Source organism: Schistocerca serialis, chromosome 4 (genome assembly GCF_023864345.2).
Source record: "Schistocerca serialis cubense isolate TAMUIC-IGC-003099 chromosome 4, iqSchSeri2.2, whole genome shotgun sequence".
In the NCBI taxonomy this organism is placed as follows: domain Eukaryota; kingdom Metazoa; phylum Arthropoda; class Insecta; order Orthoptera; family Acrididae; genus Schistocerca; species Schistocerca serialis.
The window spans coordinates 322,355,387-322,377,354 of NC_064641.1; the positions used below are offsets into that span (position 1 = coordinate 322,355,387).

Genomic DNA, 21,968 nt, shown 5'->3' on the forward strand with positions numbered 1-21,968 from the left:
CATTACTGTTTATGGAGTTCTGCACAGATACCTGGTTCATGCACCCATACTGAATGCTGTTCCATGGCGACAAAGGCTGCAATTAGCGCGCCATGACTGCAAATGGACGTCGACTTAGTGGTGACAGGCAACCTTTTCATATTAATCACTTTTTATACTCCATCGACCAGATGAATGTAGGCGTTTACAGCGTGAAACGGGTGGAAGGAAACAAGGAGGGAATATTATGATCAGTGGAATGTTTTCTTGGCATTCCCTGGGTGATATCCACAATTTGGAAGACAAAATAGATCAGATCAGCATTTATCCTTGGGGAACATGTGACCCCTACGTGCAGTTTGTTTTTCCACGGCAGGATGACATCTACCAGCAAGGCGATGCAATGAATCACACAGCTCGCATCGTAGTGTATGAGAGTGGTTCGAAGAGCAGAAAGATGAGTTACTTTAATCCCCTAGCCACCAAATCAAGGCTCTGTGAGACCACCTTGATTGGGCTGCTCGCACAATGGTTCCTGAACCGCGAAACCTAGCACATGTGGCCCCAGCGCAGGAGTCGGTATGGTTCCACATACCTGTCGTTACCTTCCAGAACCTCATTGCCTCTTCCAGCACGTATCGCAGCTATTCGTTCCCCAGAAAGTTTTTTGACAGGTAGTCACATTAAAGTGAATCGTCAGTGCATTGTACGTGTATACTGCTAAGACTACTCTCCAGTTAGCCCGCATCTCGTGGTCGTGCGGTAGCGTTCTCGCTTCCCACACCCGGGTTCCCGGGTTCGATTCCCGGCGGGGTCAGGGATTTTCTCTGCCTCGTGATGGCTGGGTGTTGTGTGCTGTCCTTAGGTTAGTTAGGTTTAAGTAGTTCTAAGTTCTAGGGGACTGATGACCATAGATGTTAAGTTCCATAGTGCTCAGAGCCATTTGAACCATTTTTTGAACTACTCTCCAGTTATGTCTTACAGACAGTAGGATTCCTAACACTGCCTAAATAGAGGCGTGTTACAACTTGTTGCTAAATGTTTAGCGGCCAACAGCAGAGCAATGTGAGAATTCCGCAGCAATTACTGTTGCTATCATTATTTGTCTCCTTTATCGGATGTACAGTACTTCAGTTTGCCGTGTCAGGTCACAAATGTGGTGAAAAAATGAAACAGTGAATGGTAATTATAACACTTTAATTAACTCAACAAATGACACAGCACTACAGCTGTCAATCTCGTAACAACGTGAGATTCTTCTTTAAATTTCTGTCGTATCAAATACACGTAGCAGTAAATATATATTACTAAATATAACATTCCATAAAATGTGTAAAAACGTCGTAACATTTGCGTTTGTCTAAAGTGTGGCTTGGTCCCTCCGGCGGAGAGGAGCAGACAGGAGAAGGCACTTGTGTCGTCAGCGGGGCGTCGGGCGGCGGACTTCACACGACGGTGATGCGGACGGCGTGTTCTGTGGTGGAGGCGGGGGCGGCGCCGCCCTCGCAGCCGGCGGCGACGCAGTGGCGGCCGCCAGGAAGGTCCAGCTGCCGCGGCGAGGACGGCGCGTCGCTGGCGCCGGCGCCGCCGTCGATCACCGTGACGGAGGCGCGCGGTGCCGCGCCGCTGCCCGCCGCCGCCTTCTGGTGGTGCTGCAGCACCAGGCTGTCGACACAGCGCCACGTCAGGTCACACAAGTCTGCTAATATTAAACATACTGCCCAATCTGAGGAAGAAATTTCTGAGAATGTACGTTTGGAACAGAGCATTGTATGGCTCTGAAACATGGACTGTGGGAAAACTGGAACAGAAGAGAACAGAAGCATTTAAGATGTGGTACTACAGAAGAACGTTGAAAATTACCTAGAGTGGTAAAGTAAGGAATTAAGAGATTCTACGCAGAATCACAGAGAGGACGAAAGAATGTCAAACAAGGACAAGAGGAAGGGAATGGATGATAGGACATGTGTTAAGACATCAAGGAATTACCTCCACAGTACTAGAGGGAGCTGTAGGGGGTAAAAACTTCATAGGAAGACAGAGATTGGGATACATCCAGGAAATTATTGATGACTTAGATTGCAGAGGGTAATCTGAGGCGTAAATGTTCACGCAGGAGACGAATTCTTGGCGGGCCACATCCAACCTAACAGAATAATATTTTTTTTTAATAAAAGAGAAAAAAGAAAAATTGTCAGAAGACTGTGAGGCTCCAACTACATTTCGAGGCGTCACAGAGAGGCGGGTACCACATGATCGTTAGGACCAGTAAATTATTTAGTACCTTTGTTAAAGAAGGAAACAGCAAGTAGTCGAATGTGTGCTCACACGGGAAGGATCTGACGTCTGCGGCACCGACTTTGATAAAGTTTTCCAAGGAAGTTTTGTGCCAAAAGTAAAGAGACATGTGTTTCGGTTTTTCCCTAGATACTTCCTAGTTTCCCTTAGAAAAAGTCGAGGTCGAAGTTGATGATTGAAAATCTTTTTTCTATACTCTACATAAAAAGATCGTCTCAATACAACCGTTTTTTTTATTAATGTAGAAGGGGGTCCAAAGATAATAATGATCGAGTTATTAAGGTTCTATGCTTATGTGCTGTAAGTTGGGTACCGTAATTCTACGCATCTAGGAGAGCGAGGTCGGAGGTCTAGCGGTCGGTCTGCCTCTGGCAGTGATAAAGCGAGCACGCGTTGTATGCGTTTCGCGTGTCGTGCTGCTTGTGAGCGTACGCGCGTTTGTTTACTTCCTCGCAGTGGCTTGTCTTAGGGTCTGAATTCATCCACCATCATGGCGTTCTCCTGTTGCCAAGCTACGATGAAATTAATATTTCTGTTGGCTCTTGAACGACCAAAAGCGTATGAAACAGAACGCTTTATAAGGGACGAAATGCGTCTCTGCCTTCGATATGTTTTCGGGATTTATTTTTTGAACATCAGTACCACTGAATATAAAACTGGTGAATGAAGAGCTCAGCACCGACGTTGTGTAGCACCACGATAGCCATCTCAAGTTCCTATACTCTAATGGCCAAATAGAAACTGTCTTTGGTTATCATGCTGGTTTTGGCCTCCAAACGGTGGGAGTTTCCGACAGTGTCATCAGTAACGTTGTTGAAAAGTGGAACAGGTGCTAAGTCTAGTGTATCCTCAATTGTATCCATCAGAGAGGAACTGAACGGAGAAGTCATGTGCCCTCTTACTGCGTTATTGCCGACTGCAGGGCTGTCGTCATATACGGTGGGCAGACGCGCGCTTTTCCATGTTGTCACCAGGAAGGCCATGTCCTTTCTGAGTATATCCAACGTAGACTGGTTCGGACGCCGATCACAGACATCGCTCTCTCGGCGACGCAACCTGTGTTAATTCAAGCTTTTGCGGCTGGGCTGCTGGCTGCGCCCACTCTGAATCGGTCAGCGCCGGCATCCACTCCTCTAGACGACGTTTTGCATGTCTCTCCTACGCTCCCGCTAGAGGCAGTACCAACGGACGATGGCCCTGGTTCTTGATTATAGAGCTGTACCGACCTTGCTATTCTGCCATCTGGCCACATGCCGATCGACCACCATCCGTCATCCGACAAGGAGCAATGTGTTAGGTAGCAACGATCGCCGAGGGAACGGAACAGACAGAGCAGTACGCCCTCTGGTGACTGTCTCCATCGCCTGTGTGCACCGGATGATGAATATCATACTGATGATTCGCTGTCATCTGACACCCTAGCACAGGACGACGTCAGCATCCACCTACAGTCGCTGACCTTCCTCTGCCTGTGTCTGATGCGGTTGCTCCCATTTCTGCTTTCGACGCTACCCGTGGGCGCACCTTTGGCAGTGTTCCTCTGCAAGAGACTCGGTGAGACGTCTGTCTGCTGGGCGGACGACGTCGATGCTAAGGATGGACATTCTGGAGATGTACAGAGCGATGAGCCTCACTGGTGGGGTCGGCTCCCTTCCTGTCACAGTCACATGCCCTCCTACGGGTTCCTAACGAGGAGTTCCCTGTACTTCCTCTGTGTTCTCATCACCCGCCCTCTTCATGAGGGCAGGTTTTCAAACTTATAGCCTAGCCACAGTCAGTGTCAATACCATTCGTATGTTCTCTAAACTGGCATTGCGCCATGAAATGCTGTATGCTGAGGATGCTGACGTTGCCCTTCTTCAGGAGCTAGATGTTTCAACGCTTTTGGCTTCCCATGGCTTTACAGCACATATCTCCCATGCTTCCCATACTAGTAGCACGGTGGCGATTTTCTTACGTGATGCAGTTGCTGTCTCCCAGATGACGGAGGCATAGCTCTCACGTTTTGCGGCATCAGGATCATCAACGTCTACGTGTCATCCCTGCCGCGATCGTTCTACTTTCTTTTTCGAGGAAGTCACGCCTCTCTTCCTGGGTTGGCAGGATGCCTTAACCATGGAAGGCGATTTCGACTCCACTCAGGCGCCCAATGTGCCATGTCACACTCCGCAGCGGTGCTAGGGGCAGTTGTCCAGCACTTCAACCATGCGGACTTTTGGGAGCATGTTTATGGCGTTCGTCAGCGTTTTACGCATTTCGCTAGCCGTTCTTCCAGTCGCCTCGATCATGTTTATATCTCCTGTGATTCTTTTATGGGTTACAGATTGATGAATCTGGCCCGTTGCGTTCTCTGTGCCATCAGTCTCTGTGCCATCAGTCTCTGCCGCCAGAGGATGTGGCGCAACTGGGGACCATGGAAATTCAACACAATAAATCTTACTTCACCTCACTGCTGCTAGCACATTGAGGCTACATCGACAGCTTGTCGTCGACGCCTCGGTGCATATCAGTTCTCCCTGTCATGGTGGGTGCTTTGCACAAAGCTTTCTCTCTGCAATGCTTTGACTAGTTACGGATCATAGGGCACAGTGTGGCAGCGACAAGCACAGGATTTCTACTGCACCATTCTCTGGAAATTTACTATGATGCCGTATTCGCCCCGGAGTGTCAGACGACAGTGAACAGTGCCCAGTCACCACTCACTGCTTGCTCTTGACATCACCTTGAAGGAGCTATGGATGGTTACGGCGCGCAAAGACGACAGGTTAGCCCTGGAGCGTCCGTCAGTGTCCCATATGACAGTGAAATTGCGCTATAATGGGAGGACTTTTATTAATTTCTTACGATTGAGGATTGGTAGCGCTTAGGTACCAAAACGATTTTGCCGTCCATGCATATTATGTTATTTTGTACGCTGCACAACGTCACAACCATTCCAACGTTACAGCGGTCTTCCGAGTCTCTTTCGGTTCGGTTCATTGGGATAGATTAGCTTGCCGACGTCATGGAGGAAGAAGACGATGATACAATTCAAGTGGGTTCTACAAACAAGTCACTTGGGTCTGACGACCTCCCACTAGAGTTTCATCAAACATCTCATCCACAATTGGCGCGAGTGTGAACGGAAAGTTGTCGGAAAATTACGTCGCCTATTGTGCAGATCCAAGAACGTTTCCTCGAACGTCTCTTCAGTCCCATCCACAAGCCTCCTGATACATCATGCATATGTGACTATCGCCCCTTGGTGTTGTCCCACAGCGACACAAACATCAATACCTGGCTGTCAGCTGCACGCCTTAAACGGACGGTCCGATACGTGTTTTCCCTGATCAAACCTCTTTGGGAGGTGCCAATAACATCCGCACTGTCCTTTTCACTATCGGGACACAATCTCTCTTGCTCACGCTCGTCGTGTGCTTGCACTTTTGGTCGCTCTTGACTTCAGCCAGGCGTTAGATCGCGTCGATCATGACTACGTGGAACTGGTGCACCACAGTACGGGATACCAAGATCTATCGTCGACGTCGTATCGCCTCTCCTCTGCAGAGTAACCTCCCGGGTTCTCTACAGTGGCCGTCTCACTCCTTCCAACTTGATCCAGCATTCAGTGTGTCAAGGATGCCTGCATTGTCGTATGCTGTCGCCATGGAACCTTGCTCCGTGGCCTCCGTCAGCGCTTGTCTCTACTGACTGTGCCATGTATTAAGCTCCATTGCTTATGCAGAAGATCCCGTCCTCGATCTTCGTAGCGGCGCTGAGGCCGGGGAGTACTTGACACGGGGTTACACCTACTGCGAACCTCCTGCTGGCTGCCTTAACGTCCGCAAATCGAGTGCTATGGCAATAAGTGTTGGGATTATTATTGACAATATGGCTCCATTGCGTATGGCTGCTACCATCCGATACTTAGCACTCGATTTCGCAAGTGATGTGCGGCTCACGACTGCCCTCAACGCTCGGGTCTCAAGGTCATCACTTACCGGCACTCGATCTTCTACAACGAACAAAGTATGTTAATATATTTTTGGTGTCGGGTATCCGCACGTAGCACAGACACTCCCCATTCTGCCAGCCATGGCCCGCCGTATGCTGGCAATACGGGGTTCATATTTTTGCAATGGCCTATTGTTACAGGTACCGTTCGAGACCCTCCCCTTCCGCTGTTCAGGGGCAATTTAGGCCTGTATCATGTTCCTGACTGAGCAATAGTGCTTTTCGTCAGCTCTCAAATGGTGCTGTCAGTTGTCCCATATGCCTTACGAGCATTTCGCTGAAGGCCCTTGCACCAAGCTCTCTCTCTCTCTCAGGCCCTATCCAGCTTTCGGACGTCCCGCCAGCGTTATTTTACCACTACTTGCGCCATTTTTTCGTCGAAATAAGCTATTTCCGTAATGGGATGTTGCTAATGTGATTCGTGCCCATGAAGTCGATCTATGGCTTTCTTCAGCACAACGGGTCGCCAAAGGTGATTGAGTAGAAACATCTCCACGTCGATTGGAGTGTCGTCTGGCGATCGGTGTGCGTTCCATATCTTGTCACTGACGTCCATCCTGAATGGAACCTTGCGGTCAGTGAGAAGCAAGAACGCCGAGCACGTCTTCAAGGGATTCGTATTGCTAACACCCCGTTGTTTGTCGCCCATGATGTTCTGGACACGGACGAGCATCGTCTAGTATGTGGATCAGCGATGGGTGTATGATTTTTGGTGCGACAGATGCTGGCCTTAATTACCCGTGCGATTCCTCAGAAGATATCTTCTCACCTGCTCCTCTTACCGGACTCGTAATACTTCCCACAAACACGAACTCAGTGAACTGGATTTGTTGACACTCAGTTCACCAGTTGTTTACCGACAGCGAGAAAAATATCCTTGATTATTGGCACTTCGTTAATGAACGTCATTGTGACGCTGTCTATAGTGCCAAATAGAGACAAATTTATTCTAGTTTTCTTTCTAGTGTCTTTCTCAAAGTACCATAGATTTCGAGCGTTACTGCCATCCTTTGGATGCCATGAAGGTTCCTTTGGAAAAAAAAGGCAGGATATTCTGGGTTAATATTAAGAAGAAAGGTAAAGAAAGAAAAAAGGTAAATCAGTAGAGAGTTCGCGAGCTGCTTTATACATCTGTTTTTTCACCTTGCTGGTTTCTAAAAGTCTGTGAGACTTTCCTTCGAAGTTAATAAAAATAATGCCTGTAATGTTCGAAAAAAATGAAAAGCAGTCGAGATATTAGGCTGCAAGATAATCGATCCGTGTTCGATTGTTAGTCGTATCTCCCTTTCATTCGACATTTTTTGTTTCGGTGCATCATAATATTCTGCTAATGGGAATACCTTTCATTGCCTTTATTGAACGCAAGCACTGGGAAGTGTGACTAATAATCAAATAAATATACATGTATTGAAAGCTATTTTCATCGAGATACATGGTGCGCTAGAATAGGACCGTCGTAGGTGCTGATTCTCAACAGATCTGCATCATGAAAGTGATACCTCCGGAATGTACCTCTTTACTTTCTCCGACAGGTAGATTTAAGTTGGTCCATAACCAGTTGTCCGCTCCTGTCTTTCAGGAGATGCTTTTATATGTTTGGTACGCACCGAAATTGATATCAGACAGATCAGCTTTAATCAAGGTGAATTATATATGTTTCATACGAACAACGAGGCGGAAAAGATGTACAATGAAGAGGGATTTTGTTCGTCGGCTGCGCATGGCGCAGGACATATTTACGTTTTGCTTGTTTCTGTGATAAGTTTCACCTCATTGATTGCGAGGCCATTCATGGATAGACGATCAGTTACGATTAAGCAATAATGCATTTTAGGTGTATTTTTCTACTACGTACCACGATAAAAATAGCTGTTGGTGCATTATATATACTGATTTGATTATTAATCACGCCTCCGGATGTTTTGCTTTAAAGAAACGACAATGAAAGGTATTCTAATTGCTAGAATATTATCAGATACATCGAAAAAATATTGAAAGAGAAAGCCAGTAAGAAAAATGGAAGACGGACCAGCGTTTTGGTAGTTTAATGCCTTGACCACACGCGCGCCAATCCCGCCCTGCTACAGGTGCAGAATGATGTGTATCAAAGCTACAGCATGAAAACACAGAAGCATTAATAACTCGAATATTATTAACTTTGGAACCCATATTACTTTAATAAAAAGTTTGTTTTTAGACAATCCGTCGATGTGTAGCATTAAAATTACGGTTTTCCGTCATCAACTCGATTTTTTTCTAAATCTAGTGAGTGTCTAACAAAAGGCGAAACTCGTATCTTTTTATTTTTTTAGCAACAGAAACTAGAGAAAGAACAACACCTTAGATGCCACAAAATATACCTGAAACTCCTCAATACATCCAACTTAGATTACCTATCACTGTGCCATAGTGAAGCAACTCTCCCTCTCTCTCTCTCTCTCTCTCTCTCTCTCGCACACACACACACACACACACACACACACACACACACACATACACATATACATATGCCACGTGGAGAAAAATATAAACACACTCTAGCCTAAAATAGGAGCACACACACACACACACACACACACACACACACACACACACACACACAGAGAGAGAGAGAGAGAGAGAGAGAGAGAGATAGCAAACACTCCCACTGCCACCAAAACAATCAAAAGACGAAAGTATCACACAAAAGCAAAACAAAACATTCGAAATGTCGAGGTGGAAGATGTTCTTTACAACACAGAAACACGAATATAATTGTTGCAGTGAAAGCGTTGTGTGCTAAAATCTAACACACAGATGTGGACGAACAGGAAGAATGACGTAAAAAACCAAAGCCAGTGAGTAACGATAAGAGTTAACACTATTCAGAGTAACAAGTAGAGCTTGCGAACTGATCATAAGCCCAGCAAACAAAATTGTTAGAGAGAATGTCCATATTGTTACAGTGACCAATGAAGATGCTTTAGCCGGCCGCGGTGGCCGAGCGGTTCTAGGCTTTTCAGTCCGGAACAGCGCAACTGCTACGGTCGCAGGTTCGAATCCTGCCTCGGGCATGGATGTGTGATGTCCTTAGGTTAGTTAGGTTTAAGTAGTTCTAAGTTCTAGGGGACTGATGACCTCCGATGTTAAGTCCCGTAGTGCTCAGGGCCATTTGAACATTTGAAGATGCTTTAAAATAAAGTGAAACGCATTTGGTCCTCGTAAAACTTTCACTACGATTGCAGCAGATGGTATTTAACCTATACAACTTGTAGATCTGCAACAGCAGAAAACAGAGGCCGGTAAATAACATCAAAACGGAAACTTTAATATTATGGAAACACGAGTATTCAGAATCACTAGATATGTGAGCGCAATTACATAGCGCCTAACATAATTAAAAGGCAAGAATCCGCTCTACATGTAATTTTGAATCTTACGATTCCTCATTTGTTCTTAGCTGATTCTACCATGTGAAAAGCGTCCCACTTCAATTAAAAAGGGGCCCTTAAAAAGAAAACGATGTCGACATTTGCTGCTATTACTGCAGAATTATGTTATTCCAAAGTCTACCTTTCACAGAAAACTACTATTTTGTGAAGCATACATTAACGTCAGTAAGTCAGCGGAGCCTATTCAAATAAAGAGGAGAATAGAAAGAGGAAAGTTAAACAATAATGGTTAACGACCATCAACATCGATATAATATGTCGTTCTTTATTTCTAACGTAAGTGTCTGTAACTTACTAGCACTTTTCTTTATGTATTTCTGTAAAAACGTCTACACATATACCGCGAAAGATGTTATAGAAAGCATCAGGAGAGATGCGGGGTTTACTGGCCACAAGCTTGTTGTAGCGAGACTAAAGATTGTAAAATCCAAACAAATTTGAAATACACGCAAAATATGTTTATGTAAAACTGTAGGCAAAAATTCGCTTCATGCCTTCCTAAGAGACAGTCTCCGTTCCATCCAGTCTATGATGTGGTTTGAATTCAAAGGAATTGATACTGAGTTCGCGGGACACGCCAAACAAATCAGGACACTGTTGCAGAATCAACAAAAAAAACATGCCAAATTTTAAAGAACCTAAAATCCCCAACACTGGTCCAGTTTTACAGAAGTTCGAAATTCAGCGTGAACTTCAATACAAAATACCTTTAATAGTTTCCACCACGAAACTCAGTCTCGAAATCTGCCTGAAAATCCAATGAAATTTTCGTCCTGTGTTAAGTTCACCCCCGGGAAGACGCAATCAATACATTATTGCGCGATAGCGATGGTGATGTTATTGTCGACAGCGCCACTAAAGCAGAGTTGCCACGGTTTATATTCACAAAATAAGACGATGTAAGTAATCTAGGATTCCTATAAAGGAAAGCTGCCAATATGAGTAATTTAGAAATATATATCCTCTGTGTAACGAAGTACCTTATTCAAATGAAGGAAAGGCTCCGATTTAGACCGTATACCATTCATGTTCGTTACAGACTGTGCAGATACAATAGCTCGATACTTAGCAATCTTATACAACAGCTTGCTCGTAGAAAGATCCGCCCCTAAAGAAAATAGAAAAACTCACACCAATACACAAAAAGGAAATAAGAGCAATGCCGTGGATTACAGACTCATATCATTAACGTCGATTTGTGGTAGGATTTTGGGACATGTAATGTGATCGAACGTTATGAATTACCTCAAGACAACGCTTTCTTTACAAACAACACGGGTTCAGAAAACATCGCTCTTGTGAAACACAACTAGCTCTTTATTACCACAAAGTAATGTATGCTATACAAAGGAGTTGTCAGATTGATTAAATATTTTTAGATTTCCAGAAGCCTTTTGACACCACAAGAGACTTCTAGTAAAATTTCGTTTGAGTTGTGCGACTGGATTTGGCATTACTGTCAGGAAGTTTACAGCTCGTATTAAATGAGTGAAAGTCATCGAATAAAACAGAAGTAATATTTGACATTCCCCAGAAAAATGTTATAGGCTCTCCGCTGTTCCTGACCTACGTAAACTATTTAGGAGACAATTTGAGCAGTCCTCTTATATATTCTTACAGATGATGCTGTCATTTAGCGTCTTGTTGAGTCATTAGGTGATGAAAACGAATTGCGGAATGATTTAGACAAGATATCTGTATGATGCAAAAAGTGGCATTGGACTCTAAATCATAATATGTGTGAAGGCATCCAAATGAACACTAGAAAGAATTCGCTAAATTTCAGTTACACGATAACTCACGAAAATCTAAAGACTGTAAACTCAACTAAATATTTTGTTATGGCTCTTACGAATAACTTAAACTGGAAAGGTCACGTAGTTAATTTTGTGGGGAAAGAAAATCAAAGACAAGTTTATTCGCAGAAGGCTCAGAATACGCAAAAGCTTTACTAAAGAGACTGTTTAAATGCACTTGTCCACCCTCTTTTGGAGTATTTTTGTTCGAGGTCGGATCCGCATCATATAGGAATGACGGTGGACATCAAGAAAGTTCAAAGAAGAATGTCTTGTTTTGTATTATAGCGAAATGCAAGAGAGGATGCCACGGATATAATTCACGATTTAGGGTGGCAATCATTGAAGCAAAGGCGTTTTTCGTTGCAGCATATCTTCTCATGAGATCATCAACTTCCTCCTCAGCGTGTCTAAATATTTTGTCGGCGCCCACATACATAGGTAGAATTGATGATGAAAGCAAAATAAGAGAAATCAGAGCTCTCACGGAGATATGTGTTAGTTTCTCTGCGCTTTTCGAGAACGGAACAATAGAGAAATGGTCTGAAGGTTGGTCGATGAACCTTCTACCCGGCACTTAGAAGTAATTGCAAGCTCAGTAGTAATAGTGTAGATGTAGATATACATGTCATACAGTGCACGATGGAGAATAGAGCTATTACCTCTACGAGCCTTGCCCTTCCTGTTCCACTCGAGGTACGACTGTGCCGGCTGGGGTGGCCGAGCTGTTCTAGGCGCTTCAGTCCGGAACCGCGCGACCGCTACGGTCGCAGGCTCGAATCCTGCCTGGGGCATGGATGTATGTGATGACCTTAGGTTAGTTAGGTTTAAGTAGTTCTAAGTTCTAGGGGACTGATGACCTCAGTAGTTAAGTCCCATAGTGCTCAGAGCCATCCGAGGTACGACTGTGTATATGTTTCCGTGTTGTTGTTGTTGTGGTCTTCAGTCCTGAGACTGGTTTGATGCAGCTCTCCAGGCTACCCTATCCTGTTCAAGCTTCTTCATCTCCCAGTACTTACTGCAACCTACATCCTTCTGAATCTGATTAGTGTAACCATCTCTTGGTCTCCCTCTACGATTTTTACCCTCCACGCTGCCCTCCAATGCAAAATTTGTGATCCCTTGATGCCTCAGAACATGTCCTACCAACCGCTCCCTTCTTCTAGTTAAGTTGTGCCACAAACTTCTCTTCTCCCCAATCCTATTCAATACCTTCTCATTAGCTATATGATCTACCCATCTAATCTTCAGCATTCTTCTGTAGCACCACATTTCGAAAGCTTCTATTCTCTTCTTGTCCAAACTATTTATCGTCCATGTTTCACTTCCATACATAGCTACGCTCCATAAAAATACTTTCAGTAACGACTTCCTGACACTTAAATCAATACTCGATGTTAACAAATTTCTCTTCTTCAGAAACGCTTTCCTTGCTATTGCCAGTCTACATTTTATATCCTCTCTACTTCGATCATCAGTTATTTTGCTCCCCAAATAGCAAAACTCCTTTTACTACTTTAAGTGTCTCATTTCCTAATCTAATTCCCTCAGCATCACCCGACTTAATTCGACTACATTCCACTATCCTCGTTTTGCTTTTGTTGATGTTCATCTTATATCCTCCTTTCAGGACACTGTCCATTCCGTTCATCTGCTCTTCCAAGTCCTTTGCTGTCTCTGATAGAATTACAATGTCATCGGCAAAACCTCAAAGCTTTTATTTCTTCTCATGGATTTTAATACCTACTCCGAATTTTTCTTCTGTTTCCTTTACTGCTTGCTCAATATACAGATTGAATAACATCGGGGACGGGCTACAACCCTGTCTCACTCCTTTCCCAACCACTGCTTCCCTTTCACGCCCCTCGACTCTTATAACTGCCATCTGGTTTCTGTACAAATTGTAAATAGCTTTTCACTCCCTGTATTTTACCCCTGCCACCTTTATAATTTGAAAGAGAGTATTCCAGTCAACATTGTCAAAACCTTTCTCTAAGTCTACAAATGCTAGAAACGTAGGTTTGCCTTTCCTTAATCTTTCTTCTAAGATAAGTCGTAAGGTGAGTATTGGCTCACGTGTTCCAACATTTCTACGGAATCCAAACTGATCTTCCCCGAGGTCGGCTTCTACCAGTTTTTCCATTCGTCTGTAAAGAATTCGCGTTAGTATTTTGCAGCTGTGACTTATTAAACTGATATTTCGGTAATTTTCATACCTGTCAACACCTGCTTTCTTTGGGATTGGAATTATTATATTCTTCTTGAGGTCTGAGGGTATTTCGCCTGTCTCATACATCTTGCTCACCAGATGGTAGAGTTTTGCCAGGACTGGCTCTCCCAAAGCCATCATTAGTTCTAATGGAATGTTGTCTACTCCCAGGGCCTTGTTTCGACTCAGGTCATTCAGAGCTCCGTGAAACTCTTCACGCAGTATCGTATCTCCCATTTCATCTTCATCTACATCCTCTTCCATTTCCATAATATTGTCATCAAGTACATCGCCCTTGTATAGACCCTCAATATACTCCTTCCACCTCTCTGCTTTCCCTTCTTTGCTTAGAACTGGGTTTCCATCTGAGCTCTTGATATTCATACAAGTGGTTCTCTTTTCTCCAAAGGTCTCTTTAATTTTCCTGTAGGCAGTATCTACGTATCTTACCCCTAGTGAGATAAGCCTCTACATCCTTACGTTTGTCCTCTAGCCATCTCTGCTTAGTAATTTTGCACTTCCTGTCGATCTCATTTTTGAGACGTCTGTACTCCTTTTTGCCTGCATCATTTACTGCATTTTTATATTTTCTCCTTTCATCAATTAAGTTCAATATTTCTTCTTTTACCCAAGGAGTTCTACTAGCCCTCGTCTTTTTACCTACTTGATCCTCTGCTGCCTTCACTATTTCATCCCTCATAACTACCCATTCTTCTTCTACTGTACTTCTTTCCCCCATTCCTGTCAATTGTTCCCTGATGCTCTCCCTGAAACTTTGACCAACCTCTGGTCCTTTCAGTTTATCCAGGTCCTATCTCCTTAAATTCCCACCTTTTTGCAGTTTCTTCAGTTTTAATCTACAGTTCATAACCAATAGATTGTGGTCAGAGTCCACATCTGCCCCTAGAAATGTCTTACAATTTAAAACCTGGTTCCTAAATCTCTGTCTTATAATTATATAATCTATCTGATACCTTATAGTATCTCCAGGATTCTTCCATGTATACAACCTTCTTTCATGATTCTTGAACCAAGTGTTAGCTGTGATTAAGTTATGCTCTGTGTTAAAAATTCTACCAGGCGGCTTCATTTCTCAGCCCCTTTTCCTACTATCGAATTCAAGTCACCCACGGCTATTAAATTTTCGTCTCCCTTCACTACCTGAATAATTTCTTTTATCTCATCATACATTTCTTCAATTTTTTCATCATCTGCAGAGCTAGTTGGCATATAAACTTGTTTTACTGTAGTAGGCGTGGGCTTCGTGTCTATCTTGGCCACAATAATGCGTTCACTGCGCTGTTTGTAGTAGCTTACCCGCACTCCTATTTTTTTAATCATTATTAAACCTACTCCTGCATTACCCCTATTTGATTTTGTATTTATAACCCTGTATTCACCTGACCAAAAGTCTTGTTCCTCCTGCCACCGAACTTCACTAATTCCCACTATATCTAACTTTAACCTACCCATTTCACTTTTTAAATTTTCTAACCTACGTGCCCGATTAAGGGATCTGACATTCCACGCTCCGATCCCTAGAATGCCAGTTTACTTTCTCCTGATAACGACGTCTTCTTGAGTAGTCCCCGCCAGGATATCCGAATGGGGGACTATTTTACCTTCGGAATATTTTACCCAAGAGGACGCCATCATCATTTATCCATACAGTAAAGCTGCATGCCCTCGGGAAAAATTACGGCCGTAGTTTCCCCTTGCTTTCAGCCGTTCGCAATACCAGCCCAGCAAGGCCGTTTTGGTTAATGTTGCAAGGCCAGGTCAGTCAATCATCCAGACTGTTGCCCCTGCAACTACTGAAAAGGCTGCTGCCCCTCTTCAGGAACCACACGTTTGCCTAGCCTCTCTACAGGTACCCCTCCGTTGTCGTTGCACCTACGGTACGGCTGTCTGTATCGCTGAGGCACGCAAGCCTCCCCACCTACGGCAAGAACCATGGTTCATGGGGAAGATGTTTCCGTAAGAGCCCTAATTCTCTTCTCTTCTCTTGTATTCGAGAGTGTTACGTGAAACGTACTTTGTCGGAAGTAGAATCGTTCTGCAGTCAGCCGCCAATTTCGATTCCCTAAGTCTTCGCAATAGTTTTTCGCAAAAAGTGCGTCGTCTTCCCTCTAGGGATTGCCATTTTAGTTCAGCTGAAGATGCAGTCATGACTTGGATGCTCTGAGACCATCCATGCAAACATTTACACCCGTCTGTAGCAGTTGCAAATAACATTTGAAATACTGGGTGCTATTCTCTTCTGTTGCAGAACAGTAAGCTGATGGGTTTGAGTGTGTTTATCAGTATACTCGTATGTACGCAACTGTGGTAATAGTCATTGGTGGTCGTTGAGGTATGTCCAGTTGGATGTAGCCTACCTATGTATTTCCTCCAGCTACTCTTGTCACATTACACAATAGTCACAAATACACTACGTAAATCCCATACGACATGGCTATAGAGTGACTCAATGTATTTCCATAATAAACTTGTGAAATTCATCCACATAACAGACCTAAATTACGTAAGATGTTCTGACAGAGTATTAAGTTCAGCACCAAGTCATGTAGAATGTAGGACTTTGTGATGTGGGTAGTGAAATAGGGTTGTAGGAAAACCAGAAAGAAAAGAGAATCGAAGAATTTGAGATGCGATGCCACAGAATCATGTTGTAAACTGGGTTGACTGAGAAGACAGGAATGAGGATGTTTTGCACAGAACTGGCGAGGAAAGTAAAGTATAGAAAACACTGGCGAGAAGAAGTTCAAAATGGTTCAAATGGCTCTGAGCACTATGGGACTTAACTGCTGAGGTCATCAGTCCCCTAGAACTTAGAACTACTTAAACCTAACTAACCTAAGGACATCTCACACATCCATGCCCGAGGCAGGATTTGGACCTGCGACCGTAGACGAGAAGAAGGGACAGGATGATAGGACATCTGTTAATACATCAAGGAATATTTTTCATGGTACTAGAGGGAGCTGTAGAGGGTAAAAACTGTAGCGGACGACAGAAATTGGGATACCACCCAGCAAATAATTGAGGACGTAGGTTCCAAGTGATAAGAAGAGGTAGGCTCTGGAGAGGAATTCGTGGCGGGCCATATCAAACCAGTCAGAAGACTAATGATCAAGAAAAATATATAATGCAGGCAGCTACAGCAGTTAAATTTCATGCGCTCTGTAGCGTCTCCCACCGTATGTCGCCTTTTGGTGTTAGTACACACCTGACCGCCTTCCGTGCTGTGCCCTTGCTATCACCGCAGGTGTTCCATGGCACTATTTTCTCCAATATCCCATTTTATTTATTTTGAAGACTTCCCTTCTTCAGCGGTCTGATCTTTGAATACGAAGGTCAGGTCTTCTTCGCGCACCAATGTGACACTGATTTCACTGGAAGATGCTGTTCTAAAGCAGCGAAAACAGTGTTTACAATAAATAAATAACCGATTACAGCTGTCTTTCTGTTCATTGCACTTTCATTCATTATTTCATGCACAATATGATATGACTTATATGTACTCTCTGATGAACGAGAGAGAATTTTTCAGCCGCATAGATCAGACAGCTGGGGCTCTGTCGTTGTTACTGTATCAGAGAATGATACAAGTCCATGTAGCCGGTGGACGCTCTAAGCTGGAGTCACGTTTAAATTACATTGCTTTGTTAGAACTTATCTCAGATGAGGTGCATATAATTATGTTTTCCGTGATGCGTATGGTATTGTAAGCTCGTAATTAATAGCCTTAGTGTGACCTAAAGGAGTAATGCAAGAGAATTAAGGAATTTTGCAGTACCGCTTTTCATGAAGCTGAAGATCATGATTACAGGTAACTTACTAAATTATGTAGAATATTCTGTTTTTAGAATGCGATAATTTAATATTAATATGCTCGATAATAAGCTAAAACTAGGCCGAATAAAGTTTCCAACAAATAGCACATCAGAAGCAATTAGCTTTTCTTCCGCATTGTAAGCATAACAATAATTTAACTGCATTAAATAGTAGTTCATAAATCATTCACAGTAATATAAAAAATTCTGAAGCAAAAATTGACGAATAAAATTACATTAATTCCGTATTGTGATAAGAAGCGTTATCATTCTAACTAAACAGCATTTTAAAGTTAACTAGGTAACCTGTTTGACATGACAATGATTCTGTTCAACTATTAACTGACTGATAATTTAGTTTGGAGAAACATGAGGCCCAATTGTGCACAATTTATGCAAAATAAGTAAATATATAATATAAGCATAATGTTTTACATATGCATACGTTCACAGGAATGTTCTTAACAGTATAATATTTTAAAAAGTGTAATTAGGTCTTCCTGTTGATATTTTCCTTGTGGAAGCTGGCCTTTAATGAAATGGAAACACAGTACACAAGATTCATAAAGGCGATTTACCTTCTTAGTGGTGATTCTAAGGACGTTGGCTTATCTTCCATTGACACATCTCCCACTCTGAAACAATGAGAAATGACAGAGTCAGTTAAATGAAAACCGATGTGTAGACGGTAAAATATTTTTTTATGGTAGATAACGAAATCCTTATTAGGTTCCAGATAATTGTGTATGATTCACATTTCACTTAAAATATTGTCCTTTAATACTGTTTCTACTTGTGCAAGAGATTAAAGTGCTTGGACTTCCGTACTATGTATGTACAAAACGTGGCCCTGGGCCGTTTCATCAATAACTGGTTATGTATGGACAACTATGCTAATAATTTCCAACCCCAGACATCATCTGCTCACCGAAGTGCGCACATTGATCTCGTGCTATCTTTTCACGTTTCGACGAACAAACTAACCGTTCAGCATCCCCAATTCCATACAAATAACCGGTTAGAACCAAGCAATTATCAAAAATGGATTCCAGTACTATTACATTTGCGGGAATAACATTCACTGATATGGAAGTAGTCAATACTACATACACTCCTGGAAATTGAAATAAGAACACCGTGAATTCATTGTCCCAGGAAGGGGAAACTTTATTGACACACTCCTGGAGTCAGATACATCACATGATCACACTGACAGAACCACAGGCACATAGACACAGGCAACAGAGCATGCACAATGTCGGCACTAGTACAGTGTATATCCACCTTTCGCAGCAATGCAGGCTGCTATTCTCCCATGGAGACGATCGTAGAGATGCTGGATGTAGTCCTGTGGAACGGCTTGCCATGCCATTTCCACCTGGCGCCTCAGTTGGACCAGCGTTCGTGCTGGACGTGCAGACCGCGTGAGACGACGCTTCATCCAGTCCCAAACATGCTCAATGGGGGACAGATCCGGAGATCTCGCTGGCCAGGGTAGTTGACTTACACCTTCTAGAGCACGTTGGGTGGCACGGGATACATGCGGACGTGCATTGTCCTGTTGGAACAGCAAGTTCCCTTGCCGGTCTAGGAATAGTAGAACGATGGGTTCGATGACGGTTTGGATGTACCGTGCACTATTCAGTGTCCCCTCGACGATCACCAGTGGTGTACGGCCAGTGTAGGAGATCGCTCCCCACATCATGATGCCGGGTGTTGGCCCTGTGTGCCTCGGTCGTATGCAGTCCTGATTGTGGCGCTCACCTGTACGGCGCCAAACACGCATACGACCATCATTGGCACCAAGGCAGAAGCGACTCTCATCGCTGAAGACGACACGTCTCCATTCGTCCCTCCATTCACGCCTGTCGCGACACCACTGGAGGCGGGCTGCACGATGTTGGGGCGTGAGCGGAAGACGGCCTAACGGTGTGCGGGACCGTAGCCCAGCTTCATGGAGACGGTTGCGAATGGTCCTCGCCGATACCCCAGGAGCAACAGTGTCCCTAATTTGCTGGGAAGTGGCGGTGCGGTCCCCTACGGCACTGCGTAGGATCCTACGGTCTTGGCGTGCATCCGTGCGTCGCTGCGGTCCGGTCCCAGGTCGACGGGCACGTGCACCTTCCGCCGACCACTGGCGACAACATCGATGTACTGTGGAGACCTCACGCCCCACGTGTTGAGCAATTCGGCGGTACGTCCACCCGGCCTCCCGCATGCCCACTATACGCCCTCGCTCAAAGTCCATCAACTGCACATATGGTTCACGTCCACGCTGTCGCGGCGTGCTACCAGTGTTAAAGACTGCGATGGAGCTCCGTATGCCACGGCAAACTGGCTGACACTGACGGCGGCGGTGCACAAATGCTGCGCAGCTAGCGCCATTCGACGGCCAACACCGCGGTTCCTGGTGCGTCCGCTGTGCCGTGCGTGTGATCATTGCTTGTACAGCCCTCTCGCAGTGTCCAGAGCAAGTATGGTGGGTCTGACACACCGGTGTCAATGTGTCCTTTTTTCCATTTCCAGGAGTGTAGTTACCTATAATGAAATTCACTGCTAAGTTCACAGCGATAAATTAAGGATTTAATCAGTCATCTCTGACTATGTAGTTTCGTGGACAAAACTGACATGTGAATTTTTCACAAGGGTCCCAGTTGGTAGCTTGGGTTGCTAATGACTCTCATGGCACCATAGAAGATGACATTGTGAATTCAACGTATTGCTTTTATAACAATCATTTGGTGCAATGCAGAATTTTTATGTTCCTCATGTAGTCAGATATTTTACTGAAGTCTCTTGCTTTGACATGCAATATGAAAAGATTTTTGTAAATCCCATACAACGCTGTATACTGGGTGAAACAATTTTACTTTCCCTTTTCGTAACACAAGTGCTTCAAACGCTTATCCCATACAACGCTGTATACTGGGTGAAACAATTTTACTTTCCCTTTTCGTAACACAAGTGCTTCAAACGCTTTAAATGCGGTAAGCGGAAAGATTTTATAACAAGACAGGATAAATGAGAACATAAATTATAGACTTCGTTTTTAAAATTGCTGGTGTCACTGATGCGTATTGTCAAGGTAGCGATCAGTCCACTGTGATAATTCTTTGTTTATGTTATTCATAATTCACATGGAATATGACAATTAGTATTTTCAGATATGGAATCAGAGAGTTACATTTAGCCAGCAGTACTCTAATAGGTACTCCAGAGCCCTTTAGCAAGTCAGATTCACTTCTTTTTCATACTTCTTCCACTCTGTGCCCTTAAGTATTAGATGCTATTTCTCAATTACGATTGTTCTCTGACCGTCATTTTTCTTTGACGTTTGTGGCTTTTCAACATTTGTGTAGCTCCTTGGCTGTCTTGCAAGTGTTTCATTTCGAGTAACTGCTCGTTAGCAAGGGTTTTGAGAAGGAGAAGCCGTATCTAGAGATAAAGCATCTCTCCTATAGCGAAACCGGTTCACAAAAGCAACTTAAAAGACGAAAGTAAAGAGAAATTTCTACAGAAAAGCTCTGTAAGTAGAACATCAGCCAGAGCTTCCAAGTCACTGTGGACCGCTTTTCCTTTACAGTTATTAGTATTCAAAGTCCACCTTTTGTTGTACGAATGTTTCCACATCTACTTAACTACCATGCCCGATAGCTCAATCAGTTTTCTGTTGATTTGCTTTTACCTACTTCCTCGTTGGTTTCGCTCTACTTTCGCCAACAAGTCCAGCTTAATATTCTAGAACGCCGAACCTGGTGCAAAAGAAAATTGACAGTCCATCCGGAAAGAAATTCTGTATACTTTTGTTATCGTACATTTTTCTCCATAATCTGCTCCTTCCGTATTTCACTTTTCCACAGCCTTCATTAACGTCACATTTAAGTACCTCCAATTTATCTTCTGCATTCACAGTACATTATGCGCTGTATTCTAGACGTATACATGATGCTGGACAGGTTTAATAGTATTTGTTGGGATTCGATGATTGGCATTCCTCCTGCATTAAATTGTTTATCTCCCATATTTGATTCTTTTCCACAGATTACCAATATCCATGGAATGAACATGGCGTACTGCACTCCTATGGATGTCTGATTTTTTTTTCATTTTGAACCAACTACTGAAACTTCAATGTTAGACATATGCATACTTACACATTTATTTATTACCTTCAGCAAAGATGACTGGTTGTTCCTGCTAAGGATGCAAACAAAAATACGTGAAAGGAGTAACAGTAGTGGTGTAGGCAGACTCCGAGATTGAGACTACACTGACTGGAAAAAAAAAAAACAAAAAAAACGGAGCGTTCAGAAGACGTCGCCAGATGTCATACTGACCTCGTACACGTACATACCACCGACAGGTAAATAAAAGATCAGAGTTCCAGTCCAATGTGACATGTGGAACTGCCACCAGACTGTCTTAG

The 21,968-nt window shown here is 43.7% G+C and overlaps 1 protein-coding gene across 1 annotated transcript in view; it reads right to left on the reverse strand.

Annotated features, from left to right (window-relative positions):
- Positions 1-1,159: 1,159 nt before the first annotated feature.
- Positions 1,160-21,968, reverse strand: part of LOC126474434 (beta-alanine transporter-like) — a gene marked incomplete at its 5' end in the record, with an annotated part of 833,602 nt that continues 812,793 nt past the window's right edge. Inside the window, 2 exons of the mRNA XM_050101905.1 lie at positions 1,160-1,644; positions 18,121-18,177. Of these exons, the coding sequence (XP_049957862.1) occupies positions 1,425-1,644; positions 18,121-18,177 (277 nt within the window). The remainder of the gene's footprint in view (positions 1,645-18,120; positions 18,178-21,968) is intronic.